Here is a 14,262-nt window from a genome sequence, read left to right as displayed (position 1 = left end):
GCTCTGATCTTTAATGCTTCAGTCAAGAATCTTCCAGACAGGGGTTGTAAGGAAATGCAAATAAAGATGGAGGTAAGTACAAATTTTTATCTTAAGGATCTAAAATGTCTCCCTCTCCTCCCTCCCACCCAGCCCACTCAAGAAAAGTTGTCAGACTGTTTTAAATATATGCTGTCAATTTTAGACCTTTCTCCCCATAGTAGCATGTTTATCACTGAAACTAATTGATTGATCTGCACCTGCTGCACATACCATTTATTTTTCTGCAATAAATACAACGCATCACAGCAAAATGGGAGTGTAAGAGGACATATTTTACATAATAGATTCAAACGTACGAGTTCACACTGCCATACGGGAGTGTTGCCTGATAGAAGCATGTAACAGAATCTCCAGCCGTCCACTGACCATTTGGTTGGAAAATCATGGGCAGTGTACCCCCAAATTTCCATTATGCCCTACAAGCAGGCGAGACTCCCGGCCAATGGCACCAAACTTATCAAAAGCGACTTAAGTACATGCCAGGGAAACTTAATAGCCACCTATAAAGTTTAAACCCATGTCACCTTAATTAGCAAAGATCTCAAATTGCTAACATGAACAAACCTTGGTATTCTGATACACAATGAATGCTAAAAACAACTCCTTTCAACTTCCAGGCTCCAGAATTGAAACACTGAAAAAGCTAGCAAATACGAAAAGGGTCTGAATTTCCTGAGCTTTGAGAACTGATTGCCAGCACTCATTAGGGGGGGTGGTGTGGCAGCAGTCACAGGTGACCACAGGGCTGCAAGTTAAACATGCCTACTCTTCTGTATCATGGATAGTGTAATACTGCTGCTCTAATTACATTATCAATCTGGTGTAATTTATCGACTAATTTGACTGCTTAGCCACACACGTGTCATTCACGGCTTAAACGACTCGCTGGCCCATCTCTATTCGCCTTTTTGAATTTTGTTCTTGATCCTCAGTATATTACGGGAACAATACTAAATTCATAGGTTCCTAATCAGGTAAAGATAGTAATTGAAAATCAGGCACCAAATAGTTACAAATTAGAGCTACAGGAGTGTTTGTCATTTATAGGTAATAATGGGTCAATTTTAAAAATACCAAAAAACATTTTATTCCTGTGTCCATTCCATCCTCTAAAATCCATAGTCTGCCAGTTTGAAAGCTTAACCCACACGCTGCAGAGTAACGACTAAATCCTGTAAAGGTTTTGGAGATTCAACAGATCCTTTGCTGGTTCTAAAGTCCTCTTTCACTCAATCTTGTCTACATTTTATTTCTGTATCAGCTCCCCTTTCTCCTTTTGTCCCATCCCTACCCTTTGTGCTTTGGCTTGATCTAAGTATATAATTTCCTTTTCTTTCTTGTCTATGTCCTCCCCCTTCTTTTGATTTCGAATCTCTCATACATTTCTCCCACAACCTTCCAATTGATTCTGCCACCTCTAAGGATTTTTTCTGATTACTTCCTGCCTGTCCCTTTACACTGGCTCAAAAATAAGAGAAAAAAAACGAAAGCAGTGACAAAGAAAATGCAACAAAAAGAGAAATGCATCAAAAAAGGTAGTGTAAAAAACAAAGAACATACAGGGGAAAACTATCAACTGAGTAAGTCAGAATTAAATTAGGGAAAAACACAAAAAGCTAACCCGAAAGAATGCAAAAACAGTAAAGGCAAAATAGTGTTTTGATGATAGCTGAGAACATAAAAATGTTTAAAAATATTGTCAGAGAGGAATTTTGATATATCAGGTTTAAAAAAACCCTTGACACTGATTACTGTTGGAACATGAAATAAGGACTTCCATTACTATAACAACATGATTGAAAAGAACCTTCATACAGCGCATAGGGAGCTAAGAATTCAAAATTGTGGAATTCTTCCCTGATAAGATTTTAATTTGACTTCATTAGTTTGGTTTCCATCAGATTTGAATTCAGAAGTAAACCACTTGCATAATGCTACAGAAAAAATCTGGTTCAACTCAAAGTAGAAGCACAGCTAGGGCCAGAGCTCTTGCTTATGCCATGAATCCACATACGAAGTAGAATCCAAACCTTCATTAAATATCACTGGCTGGACTTTTCTATGACGCGCTTGTTTTGAAGTCTGAATTTTAATGCATGACATCCAGAACTCAATGGTCATCCAGTAATCCTGTGATACACTGCGTATAGTTCAGTCACTGGGCTCCAAGGAAAACACAGAACAGTTTTTCACAGGTGAATTTTCAGTCTTGCGTCAGGAACAAATTTGGGTAAAATCGCAGACTTTCAACAGAGTCATCACGACACAGGTGGCCGACTTTCTCTGCTAGCAGCAGTCTGGATGAACAAAGTGAAAAGGCAAATGTGGAATAATGTTTGGTAAAATGTTCAAACGTACAATTCTGAAGCAATTATTTACCTTTCTTTGGCCAGGAGTACAGAAATGCCCACGAGCTTAGCATACTCTTCAGAATTAATAAAACCTTTCTCTGACACCTGTATGTAGAAAGAAAGGGAAAACATCCTTGAGTTTGCTAGGCAACTAGTTGGCTGAGCAATATAAAAAAATGACAAAAATACCTGGTAAAACTCAGCAGGTCTAGCAGCATCCACGGAGAGGAGCACAGTTAATGTTTCGAGTCCGAATGACCCTTCAACAGAACAGGTCATTCGGACTTGAAACATTTACTGTGTCCTCTCCGTGGATGCTGCTAGACCTGCTGAGTTTTTCCAGGTATTTTTGTTTTTGTTTTGGATTTCCAGCATCTGCAGTTTTTTGCCTTTATTAAAAAAAAAAGAGCTTGAATACCTATGCTCTGGTGGTTTATTAAATGTGCTGTGCATGCTGGAGGGACAGTTCTCTACATAAGAAGTTTCTAATTTCAACCATATCGTCAGGCAAGGGTGTCCAGAAAATGGGTATTTTCCTCTAGGGAGGAAAAAAATAAGTAAAGACAAATTACCTTGGCGTTTTTGCCACCTCTTAATGGGTTACTGATTAGGTGCAGTTTGCATGCTTATCTTCCTAGATAGGAACAGGCATACAGGTATGTAGAATGGAAGGGTTATAGGATATTGAAATATGCTTTAAAAACCTGGTGCTCTTATAAATTTCTGGGGGTAGAAATTCACCTCAGGTGACAGTGGTAAACAAGCAGCACCAGATTAGCTCAGCATCCAGTATTCAGTTCCACTGCAGTCAATAAAATGGAATATCAGATCCTGTGTATAACATGCGGCAAATCCAATATTTCCCATTTTTGCATTACCACCGAGGCTAGTTTCTACATGCCCTATGAGTCACACCAACACTTATTCATGCATTTTTGTGACATCACCGTGCTTATTTATATGGCATCATTCATGTGATTAGGCTGGTGTCATGTCATGGTTCATTTCTTGTTGATCACTGCCCCTATTGAATAGCCTGTAGTTGAATATTTAAAACTTAGGCTGTTTAAACATTATTAGTTTATTGTTTATTAAAAGGAAGATTCCTTACAGTCTCCACTGCTGAAGCAATCATTTCATCTTCATTGTGGGACTGTAGCTGAACTACCATCACTCCACTGTCAAAAATACGCAATCTGCAGGAAAAATAAATTAGTTTTAATAACTGAAACATACCGTTACATTTAGAAAAGCTTACAAATAATAACTGTGTTCTCCATATATTCTGTAAACATATATCAAATTTTTATAGTAGCTCTCTTCACCAACCATTCACTACCAATCCCTGGCCCATTTCCTCCCCTCTTCTGAGGCTGTAGACTCTTACTTCCATGCAGCCCTCACTCAAATTGTGCGAGCCTCAATAGTCAGCTAGTGTCAACAAACTATTCAACCACAAAGGTCACTTTTAATAGGCATCCAGATAGGAATTACTGTACAGGACCAGGAGCTTGAACACTTACTTCTTTCCACCTCTATCCGCAACACGTAACCCCTCCCTTCCACTCAACCCACCCCCAACAACCCTCACCATCTTTTTGGCATTGAAACCAAAATGCTACCCTGGCTCAACAAAGACCAGATAATGAAGCAAAGCTTGTGGTCTCCATTTAATACACCATAAGATGCATTTCATTGTCAGTATGCTCTATCACAAATGCACCTTATTGCTAAACAAAAGTTGCAAACAGCCAAGTACTGAATCTACAACCATTTCTTTTCCTTCTCAGGATGAGGGCGGCACTGACATTTATTACCATTCTTAGTTCCCCTTGTTGCATTAAAAGTCAACAGTGAAGCATGGGAGGAGACACATGTAGAGTTGGCAAGTTGCTTTCCTGAAAACACTATTTTTTCTTACTTATTCATGGGATGTTAGATTCACTGACAAGACCAGCATTTATTGCCCATTCCTAATTGCCGGTGAGCTGCCTTCTTGAACCACTGCAGTCCATATGGTGTAGGTACACCCACAGTGCTGTTAGGGAGGGAGATCCAGGATTTTGACCCAGTGACAGTGAAGGAACGGCAATATATTTTCAAGGCAGGATGGTGAGTGGCTTGGAGGGGAACTTCCAGGGGTGGTGTTCCCATGTATCTGCTGCCCTTGTCCTTCTAGATGGTTGCTGTCATGGGTTTGGAAGGTGCTAAGGAGTCTTGGTGAGTTCCCACAGTGCATCTTGTAGATGGTACATACTGCTGCCACTGTGCATCGGTGGTGGAGGGAGTGAATGTTTATGGATAGGGTGCCAATCAAGTGGGCTCCTTTGTCCTGGATGGTGTCAAGCTTCTTCAGTGTTGTTGGAATTGCACTCATCCAGGCAAGCGGAGAGTATTCCATTATGCTCCTGACTTTTTTTTAATTCAATCACGGGATATGGGCTTTGCTGGCTGGGCCAGCATTTATTGCCCATCCTTAGTTGCCCTTGAGAAGGTGATGGTGAACTGCCTTCTTGAACCACAGCAGTCCAGCTGCAGCTTATCCCGGGCAAGTGGAGAGTATTCTATCACACTCCTGACTTGTGCCTGGTAGATGGTGCACAGGCTTTAGGGAGTCAGGAGGTGAGTTACTCGTCGCATGATTCCAAGCCGCTGACCTGCTCTTGTAGCCACAGTATTAATATGTCTAGTTTGGTTCAGTTTCTGATCAACGGTAACCCCTAGGATATTGATAGTGGGGAATTCAGTGATGGTAATGCCATTGAACATCAAGGGGCAATGGTTGGATTCTCTCTTGTTGGAGATGTTCATTGCCTGACACTTGCGTGGTGTGAATGTTACTTGCCACTTGTCAGCCCAAGCCTGGATATTGTCCAGGTCTTGCTGCATTTGGACATAGACTGCTTCAGTATCCGAGTCGTTGCAAATGGTGAACATTGTGCAATCATCAGTGAACACCCTCACTTTTGACCTTCATTGATGAAGCAGCTGAAGATAGTTAAGCCTAGAACACTACCCTGAACAACTCCTGCAGTGAAGTCCTGGAACTGAGATGATTCACCTCCAACAATTACAACCATCTTTCTCTAACTCCAAACAGCACAGAGTTTTCCCCCCCGATTCCCAATGACTCCAGCTTTGCCTGGGCTCCTCGATGCCATAATCAAACAAATGCTGCCTTGATGTCAAAGGCAGTCACTCTCACCTCAAAGTCTTAGTCAAAAGAATAACTAGGAATCCTGTATTTAAAGAAGTACTGTTGCAATAAAGATATTAATTTCTGACACTATGGCATCATTGCTTTGGCTAGCACGTCATGGGGCAATTTTGGAAATGCTGTCAAGTAGACAACAAAATCAAAACACCAACTAAACCTTAAATACTGAATTTCGAGCTCAACATGACGCTGACTTCTTCTGTAACCTTTACCACTGTCCGGACTTCTTTGGCCAAGAGTCATCCCCAGCACAGCAATCCCCATCTCTTGTCTCCAGAGCTCTTTTTCCAATTGGATGCCACCCTTTCACCTTCTCTTGATCTTTTCATTGGGAACTGCCCATGTAACATCAGCTATCTCAATTTCTCTGCCCTCCTCACTCACTCAAATATACCACCCTCTAAACTTTAGCACCCTGTTCTTTCTGGTCTAACCCCAATATTTTCATTAAACCTACTGATGAGGACAGCATTGCTGTTGTTTGGCAAATAGACCTCTATCTTGCAGAGGTTGAACATCAACTCTCAGGCACCTTCTCCTAATTCCCCCTGAACATGACCCTATAACCGTATATCAAACCATTGTTTCTCAGATCATCACCATCCTCACCTCCTCTGGAGACCTGACCTTCCACCGGTTCCAAACTCAGTTCCCAACCCTGCACAAGCTGCTTCTATCTCCTTCCCAAGGTCCACAAACATGACTGCCCCAGCAGACATATAGTTTCAGCCTATACTTATCCCATGGAACTTATTTATTCCTATTTCATTTATTTTTCTCTCCTTCCTCCTACATCCCAATCACTCGAAATAGCTCAGTTGGGAGAGCGTTAGACTGAAGATCTAAAGGTCCCTGGTTTCGTCAGAGAACAGAAAATCTACTGGCTTGAGCGTCTCCAGCAGCTCACTGTATTTCTCTATAAGTATTTGGATGTGCACTTGCGATGCCATGGCATGCAAGGCTGTGGACCTGGTGCTGGAAAATGGGATCAGGATAGTTAGGTACTTGTTTGAACAGTGCAGACTCGATGGGCCGAAGGGCCTTTTTTCTGTGCTGTAGACCTCTGACTCTAACCTACACCCACAACTCTTCTGACCTCCTCAGCCATGTTAACAATTTCCAGTTTCCTGACCCTAACCATCTACTGTTTACTATGAACATTCAGTTCCTCTACACCTCCAACCTTCACCAATGCCCACTACTTCCTCTTTGAACGAAGGCCAACCAGTCCTCAGCCACCACCATCTTCACCCAGCCGGACCTGTTCTTAAATTGAACAACTTCTTCTTTGACTCCACTCAGTTCCTCCAAATAAAAGGTGTCGCTATGGAAACGAGTATGGATCATAGCTCTGGGATATGTGGAACATTCTTTGTTCCAGTCCTACTCAGGTCCGCTCCCTCAGCACTTTATCCAGTGCATTGACATCAGTGTCGCTGCTTTCTGCTCTTGCCCCGAACCAGAAAATGGCATCAATTTTAATTCCAGTTTCCATCCTTCCCTCGCCTGGTCCATCTCCAAAGCTTCCCTTTCTTGACCTCTCTATCTTCATTTCTGGGAACAGGCTGGCAAGTGATATCTATCAACCAACTCCCTTGGTTATACTTTCTCCCACCCCATCTCCTAGTGACGACTCTGCTCCATTCTCGCAGTTTCTCCATCATATCTGTTTTGATGATGCCACCTTCCACACCAGCACTTCTGAAATCTCTCCCTTTTCCCTCAACTGAAGATTGTCTTCCACTGTGGTTAGCAGGACCCTCAACCGTGGCCGAGTCCCAATTCCTGTACTTCTGCCTTCACCCCTTTCCTTCACCACAAGATTTAAAATATTTGCCACCATTAATCTTTATGATCCAGCAGTGTGGAAATATCACAATGATTGGTAGCACAAGCCATATTTTCAGATCAGAATGCTCATCTTGTTTCAATCATTTCCTAATAGTCAGTTTAAACAAATGTTCCCATTGAATTGCTCTGTTCAACATACAATCCCCACTTCAAGGTAACACTGCTTTCATTAGCCCGTGATATAAAACAGGATATGCAAAATATATGCACGAGAAACCAAGTTGATACAATGTAAAGTCTGCTGAAAGGTTCATAAAACTTACTATGGAATGAGAAACTATGTATCCCTCCTGACAACATTATGACACGAAAGTTTGAGAGAGAGAGACTGGTATAAAAATCTCATATGTCTACTTGCCTCATTGGTAGATTCAGAGCCTCAAACATTTTGCAAGCATTCACTAGATCTTCTGGTGAGAGAAGCTAATGGAAACAAAATAAAATGTGATAATTGGAAGTTTATTTGTAAATGTTATAATAAATAGTAGAGGCTGTAAAATAAAAAAAATGGGGAAAAACAGTTTGCATTACTTTAATTTTGCGGTAGACAGCAAAATCTAAACACTGACCAAGTGCCAAGCACCAAATTTCAAGCTCAAAAAATAGTCATTGAGGTTTGAACAATTTCATTTGACACTGCACGTCCTCAGTTCAAATAGTTTTCCAATTTAATGCAACCAAGTACCAGCCCACCCTGACTTCCTCCAGATGGTGAAAGTTCCGTTTCATATCTTTCACCATTTCAGTGACCAAGAACCAAAATTGTACAGAGAAGCAGAATTGTTATGTTAATGGCCTGCCTTCAAGTCATGGGTTCAGAATGTCGCACTTTCAAAGCAGTCACTTGTCAAAACTAAAAGCAAAATATCACAGATGCTAGGAATCTGAAATAAAAAAGATAATGCTGGAAACACTCAGCAGGTCAGGTGGCATCTGCGGAGAAAGAAACAGAGCTAAAGATTTAGGTTGACAGTCTTTTGCCAGAACTGGAAAAACAATCATAAACAGGGAAAGATTGAAGGGGGTGGAGTGGGGGGGACCAAAAAGGAAGATATGTGTTAAGTTAGAAGGCAGGAGGGCAAACAAGCAGGGCAACAGAAAGTTAAAATAGATAAACAGAAATCCTGTCGAGCACAGCTTCTTCTTTGCTTTCAAATTTCCAGCATCTGCAGTGTTGTGCTTTTGTGTAAGTGCTTAATTCACTGCTACTTCCCTTCCTGGAATGCCCAATGCTCTTCTCTCTGATGGGATTTGTTTCTTTCTTATCTTGCTCATTTTCATTGCTTTTTGTTTCTCGGCTCATGTTTGCTCTCCTGCCTTCCACCCAATCACTTCTCCCCTGCCCCGCCCTTTCCCTGCCCCTGTGCTCATTTAAAACCTGTTATATCTCTTTTACCAGTTCTGACAAAAGGTCATCAACCTAAACTTTAACTCAGTTCCTCTCCCTCCACATCATTTGCTACACTTCTCAATCCCATAATGGCACCTTAATCAATTCAAATGGAAGGAGTGAAATCTGCAATTGATCTGTCCTGAAAATTTATACTCATGTCCAAAAGCTAGTGCCAGTTTTAACCTGTTCCACATTATACACACAAGCTAAATTTGATCTGTCTTAAAGCTATCACATTTTGTGCCATTACCTCCATGCCTCGCGCTCGGTTTGTCAAGCAATAAACCTCTGTCAGTGCCATCATTCCACCTTGTTCCTGTCAAAATTTGAGAGTGATTTTAAAACATTTTCATACAGAAAAAGACCGGGATATGCAAATTCTTCTCATGACAGATGCTGCAAAATACCTCCCTCTTTCCAGTTAATGTAAAGCTCATCTAATTTAAGAAACTGCTTTAGTACAGTTACATTTTCTCTTAACCAAGACAAACAGTTAATTCACAAAATTATTCTTCATTATATTAGTGATATCCGTGATATTCACAGTAAACAGGAGCAAATATTGTTTAGTAGAGAAGCACTATAGCATACTACAGTGTATTTTTCTGCTACTGTCTTGAAACGTTGTGTAACCTTACTTAGCTTTTGAAGGCTTGAGGTCAAATTGCTGCAAACAGGCAGGTCGTCTGGTAAATTAGAGGATAAATCTCTCTCAGCAGATTGGTAGTATTTATAAATCCTTGGCTCCGCTCCAAGGGGTATAAAAACTAACAGGATATAACTGGGGTTCTTTTTGTTTAATGTATTACAAAGGCAAATGCTTTTTAACAAATAGAGTCAGTGAAGTGTGATATTTGCGTGTCATGCACAAATCCTGTATGCCTTAACTTGCTGCTGATTCCATTGAATTTTTGGAGGATTTAGGCAAATGAGGACAGAAAAATGCCCATGGGCACATTGCACATGTGTGGATAGGCATGCTTCAATGAAGTAGCAAATTTTGTGGGATTTTTATGAAGACAGAAACACTACACATTGCAACACAATGTGGAGGGTTTTTCCTTCGTCAGGCAGGTTCGGCCAGGGCGGGCGGGAAGCCGAGCGTCGCCCGCGATCGAGGCCGGACCACGATTTCACGCTGGCGGGCCAGTTAAGGCATGCCCAGCGTGAAATTAGAACTCTGTGCTACCTGTGTGTGGGGATGGGGCGGGGAGGAGGAGGGCGAGCACGAGCTTCACACATGTGTGCGAGTGCTCGCAGGTAAAGCTCCCTGAGACACAGAGCTGCCTCAGGGAGATGAATATTTTTCAAAATAAAGATGTTAAAAATGTTATAAAGCATGTTCCCTCATGTCACACGGGGCAGAATTTCCTGCCTGTCAGGTGGGCGAGCCCGGCCCAATCTCCGGCGGGCAGGGAGCTGATCCCCGCTGAGAAGCGGGCCCCGCCGCCATTTTACATGGGCGGGCCATTTAAGGCCCACCCAGCGTGATGTCTGGTGGGAAGCGCTATGCGTTTCCTGTGCAGGATGGGGGGGGTGGGGGGGGGGGGGGGATTCCCCAAAAGCAAGAATGAGCTCTTTTGCGCATGCGCACGACAGAGCGCACATCTCTCTGAGGCTAAGTGCTGCCTCAGGGATATCGCTGGTACTCTTATAAATATTAATTGAAAAATATAAATTCCCTAACATGTCCCCCTTATGTGACAATGTCACGTGAGATGGGACATGTTCATAATTTACATAATAACTTTGTTACAATTTTTAAAACACTGCATGAAACCTCATCCCGCTGGTGGATGAGATTTCATGTTTTATCTATTTCCTGCCCACCAACCTTAAGGTTGGACGGGCAGGTCCTTTAATTATTTAATTGATCCTTTCAATCGCCTCAATTGGCCATTGACAGGTCGGCGGGCTCCCAGCTGATTTTGCTGTGGCCCTGCCTTCCTGAAAATTTAACTGTGGCGTGGTGACGTTGAGGGTTCCATCCGACATCATCCCGCATCATTTTACGCGTCGGTGAGCGGGCCCCGCCCCCTGCTCACCGACGGCCAAATTCTGCCCATGAGCAGGGACATGTTACAAATAAAATTTTAAAATTTTAATTTTATTTTTATTTGCTGTTGGAAACCTCATCCTGCTCGTGGATGAGATTTCCAAAAATGCAAAGGCCGCTTGGCCTTTTCGCTTGCCCGTCAACTGTAAGGTTGGACAGGTGGCAAAAAATTTCTTTGAATAACTTTTTTAATGGCCTTAATAGGCCTTTTAATTGTCGGCAAGCGTGCTGCCAACTCCTGTGCACGCCCACTAACGGAAATATCGTGCAAGTGCGCGATGACATCGGGACGCTTGCTCATGTCATTGCACGATATTTTACGCTCGGTTGGGTTGGGTGCGTGCCTGCTGACAATTCTCCTCAATGTGTTATTTTGTACTTCTCTCTCTGCTGGCTAGAAAGTCTAATTGATGTTAATTAAACACTGAGTAAATTAGTATGCAGGGTCAGTTATCAGCCTGGAGACATTGTGGTTGCAGTATTTTCAATTGCCTGATAGTTTGGCTATATGTCCCAAATGCCTGCTTTTATCTCTTTATACTATTTCCAAGAGTGGAGCACAGAAGTGTGCTTTAAACATCTGAACTGCAGTGCACCCTATGAACTATGAAGGTCAGAAATTGTCTGCATTAGTAAAAAGTTTTAAAATACAACTCATAATTTCTTATATTTTGTTATGAAACTATCTACGAAATACTTCAGGACATTTTTGTGCAGTTGTTGTAATACAGTGCTACCCAGAAACAAGTATGGCTATACTGACATGTATTTACATTATTTAAAAACTGCCTGACTCATTGCTCATGAAATATGGGTAAATATACATCAAGCACGTATATTTACTTAAAACTCCCATCACGCTTCAGTAAGCAAGGAAGTACAACACTCACAATGATCACAAAAATACTCTCAGACTGTTTTCCTTCTTACTAGTTTACCAACAAACTCTTTAGCCTCTTCTTTGGTTTAGTGTCAATTTTAGCTTGAGTTCTCTCCTTGGGGTGTTACATGACATCTTTATAAAGGTGCTTTACAAGTGTAAGTTGTTGTTGTAACATACTGGTGCCGAGTGTATAATTGCGAACTCCTAAATTTTTTTCATGTCCAATCATTCAATGTTTTAATTTGACATTCAGGAATTACTGTACAGAATATTTATCACAGGGGCGCGATAAAGCAACTAAGGAGCATTATTTACCTCTACTGGCACTTGCAACATTCCTGCTAGCTGCTTAGCCAATTGCATGTGGTAATGTGTTCCGGATCCGTGTGTTTCTCTGGTGACTGGATTAGCTATGCCCATGCTCAGCAAATAGGACTTGAAACGAATAGTCTGTGCAACAGGGAACACATGTCTTTTCATTTCACAGCACATAAAAAATGCATTATTTTCGTACTGTGGCTCATATCACATGACTGCATGAAATCTGAAGTACAAGTGGATAAAACTCTAATATAACATTTTTAAAAGTATACATTTTTGGAAAAAAAATGTGTCCATGGGGTTCAGCTGACAAACAGTTGAAAACTGAACTAGTAAACTACAGGTAATGAGTACAACTCATCAACTTGCCATTTATGCCAGCCTACAATTATTAGTGGAGCAATTCTCAGACAGCTGGATTTTGACTATGAAATAGCATATTTAATTTTTAGCCAGAGACCTGATAATCCTGAAATTCAAATGAAACCAACTCTATCACCTTGCAAAGATGAAGTTCACCTGCTCTCCAGGATGGCTGCTGTTTGTGGAGATCAGCAAAGCAGGGTTGAATAGTAAAGTGTGAGAATAGGTGAGCATACCTTTGATGGTAATGCAAAAAAATCATGCTCAAAAACTGGATGGGTGACACGGAGCCCATTAAAGGGTAAATTACACATGATATGTGGAAGAAGCAGTCCTAATGGGCCAACTTTTCTTGCCTATTTTGTCTATGAAGGAACCTATGTTACTTAAAAATATACATTAAAAGGAAATATTTCTAGTGATTGTATCTGCCTGCAATTTTTATTTTCCTGAAAGTATCATTGATTTAAGTGAGAAAAATGGCTGGAACTCTAAGAATGTTGATTCACCAATCTATTTTAAGGCTTAAATCTCAAACCAGCACTTAATAATTAACAGCCTGTCAGTTTCTCAAACCTGTTCTCCTTTTGTTGTCCTGTGGTTTTTTTTTAAAAGAGTCCATTTCCCCATGATTGTTTGAAGCCCCGCACCTTAGATGGTTAAGCCACCCCACCCAGCTCCTTCATCACCCCCACCCCCCTCCCCCCATTCTGCTCTAATGTTCTAGGAAGTAGAGTGAAAAGAAAATTGTTGCAGAACAAAAAAAAAGAGGAAAACAAAAATTGAGAGAGAGAAGAATAAAACAAAGGAAGGGGAGATGAAAGTAAGGGAAGGAAGAAAAGTAAATGTGGAGAAAGATGAAAATTAGGGAGATAAAAAGAAAGTGAAAGGGAAGAGAAGGGGAGAAACCGAAGATGGAAAATGTGAAGGAGAATGAGATAGAGATGGCAGGGGAGAGAGAGGCGGCGGGGGTGGGGTGTGGTTAACTGTGAAGATCTAGACAGAAACAAAAGGGGAGGAGGAAAGAGGAAAAATAGAAAGAATAGCAACAGAGATAAAAGTGAAGGAGGAGAAAGGTTTTCTTTTTGCTGGTTTACCACTACCAATAGCTAAAGAAGTATCAAGATTATGTTTTTGGTAGCATCCAGTGCAGGAAGGTTTGCAAAACACTAAATCAAATAGTTTTGTTCAAATTTGTTAAGAATACCAATTTGTTTCAAGAGGTTTTAATTGAAAATTTGTGAGCAAGCACACAGTTTCCCTATGATTACTTTGTTAATGACTGTGCTTACAAGTCCAGCTGAAAGTGGGAGCATGAAACCTGGTTCTGGGTCCCTGTGATTCAATGCTAGGTTTTTCTTTCTGCCCTGATAGTCTTGCCTCAACTTACGCCCCAGTACATCCTCATTAAGACTTGGATGTTATCAAAAAGCAATTGAATCTTATTCACTGCTTCAAATTCCATACTGCCATCTTGCATATCGAAAAGAAGTGATAAAGTTAAGTCAATGAGATCCAAGAAAGATAGGCAGGGAAATATATGTAGTATTCCAACAAGGGGGAAAGGAAGGGCAACCAAAGCCAGGGCTCGTTGGATGATGAACGAAATGGAGAATATGATGCATCATAACCCTTTTTTCTTTTGTTTCATGTCAGGTTAATTCTTCAAGTGAGAAACAGACCAAATGCAATAAGTTAAGGGGGTGGGGTGGGGAGGAGTCAAGAGGGTAAAAAAGACTGCCAAAGAGAGAATATGAAAATAGAATGGCAGCTAATGTAAAGGGG

The 14,262-nt window shown here is 41.3% G+C and overlaps 1 protein-coding gene across 2 annotated transcripts in view; it reads right to left on the bottom strand.

Moving 5' to 3' along the window:
* Positions 1-240: 240 nt before the first annotated feature.
* vps36 (vacuolar protein sorting 36 homolog) overlaps positions 241-14,262 on the bottom strand; it is a 46,803-nt gene continuing 32,781 nt past the window's right edge. For both annotated transcript variants that reach the window (XM_041199893.1, XM_041199894.1), the window contains 6 exons: positions 12,109-12,243; positions 9,105-9,170; positions 7,820-7,884; positions 3,505-3,589; positions 2,422-2,498; positions 241-2,339 (listed from right to left, as the gene is read on the bottom strand). In XM_041199893.1, coding sequence (XP_041055827.1) covers positions 2,246-2,339; positions 2,422-2,498; positions 3,505-3,589; positions 7,820-7,884; positions 9,105-9,170; positions 12,109-12,243 — 522 coding nt within the window. In that variant the 3' untranslated portion in view covers positions 241-2,245. The remainder of the gene's footprint in view (positions 2,340-2,421; positions 2,499-3,504; positions 3,590-7,819; positions 7,885-9,104; positions 9,171-12,108; positions 12,244-14,262) is intronic.

This window comes from Carcharodon carcharias, chromosome 11 (genome assembly GCF_017639515.1).
Source record: "Carcharodon carcharias isolate sCarCar2 chromosome 11, sCarCar2.pri, whole genome shotgun sequence".
Classification (NCBI taxonomy): Eukaryota; Metazoa; Chordata; class Chondrichthyes; order Lamniformes; family Lamnidae; genus Carcharodon; species Carcharodon carcharias.
This window is presented reverse-complemented; position numbering and strand designations above follow the sequence as displayed.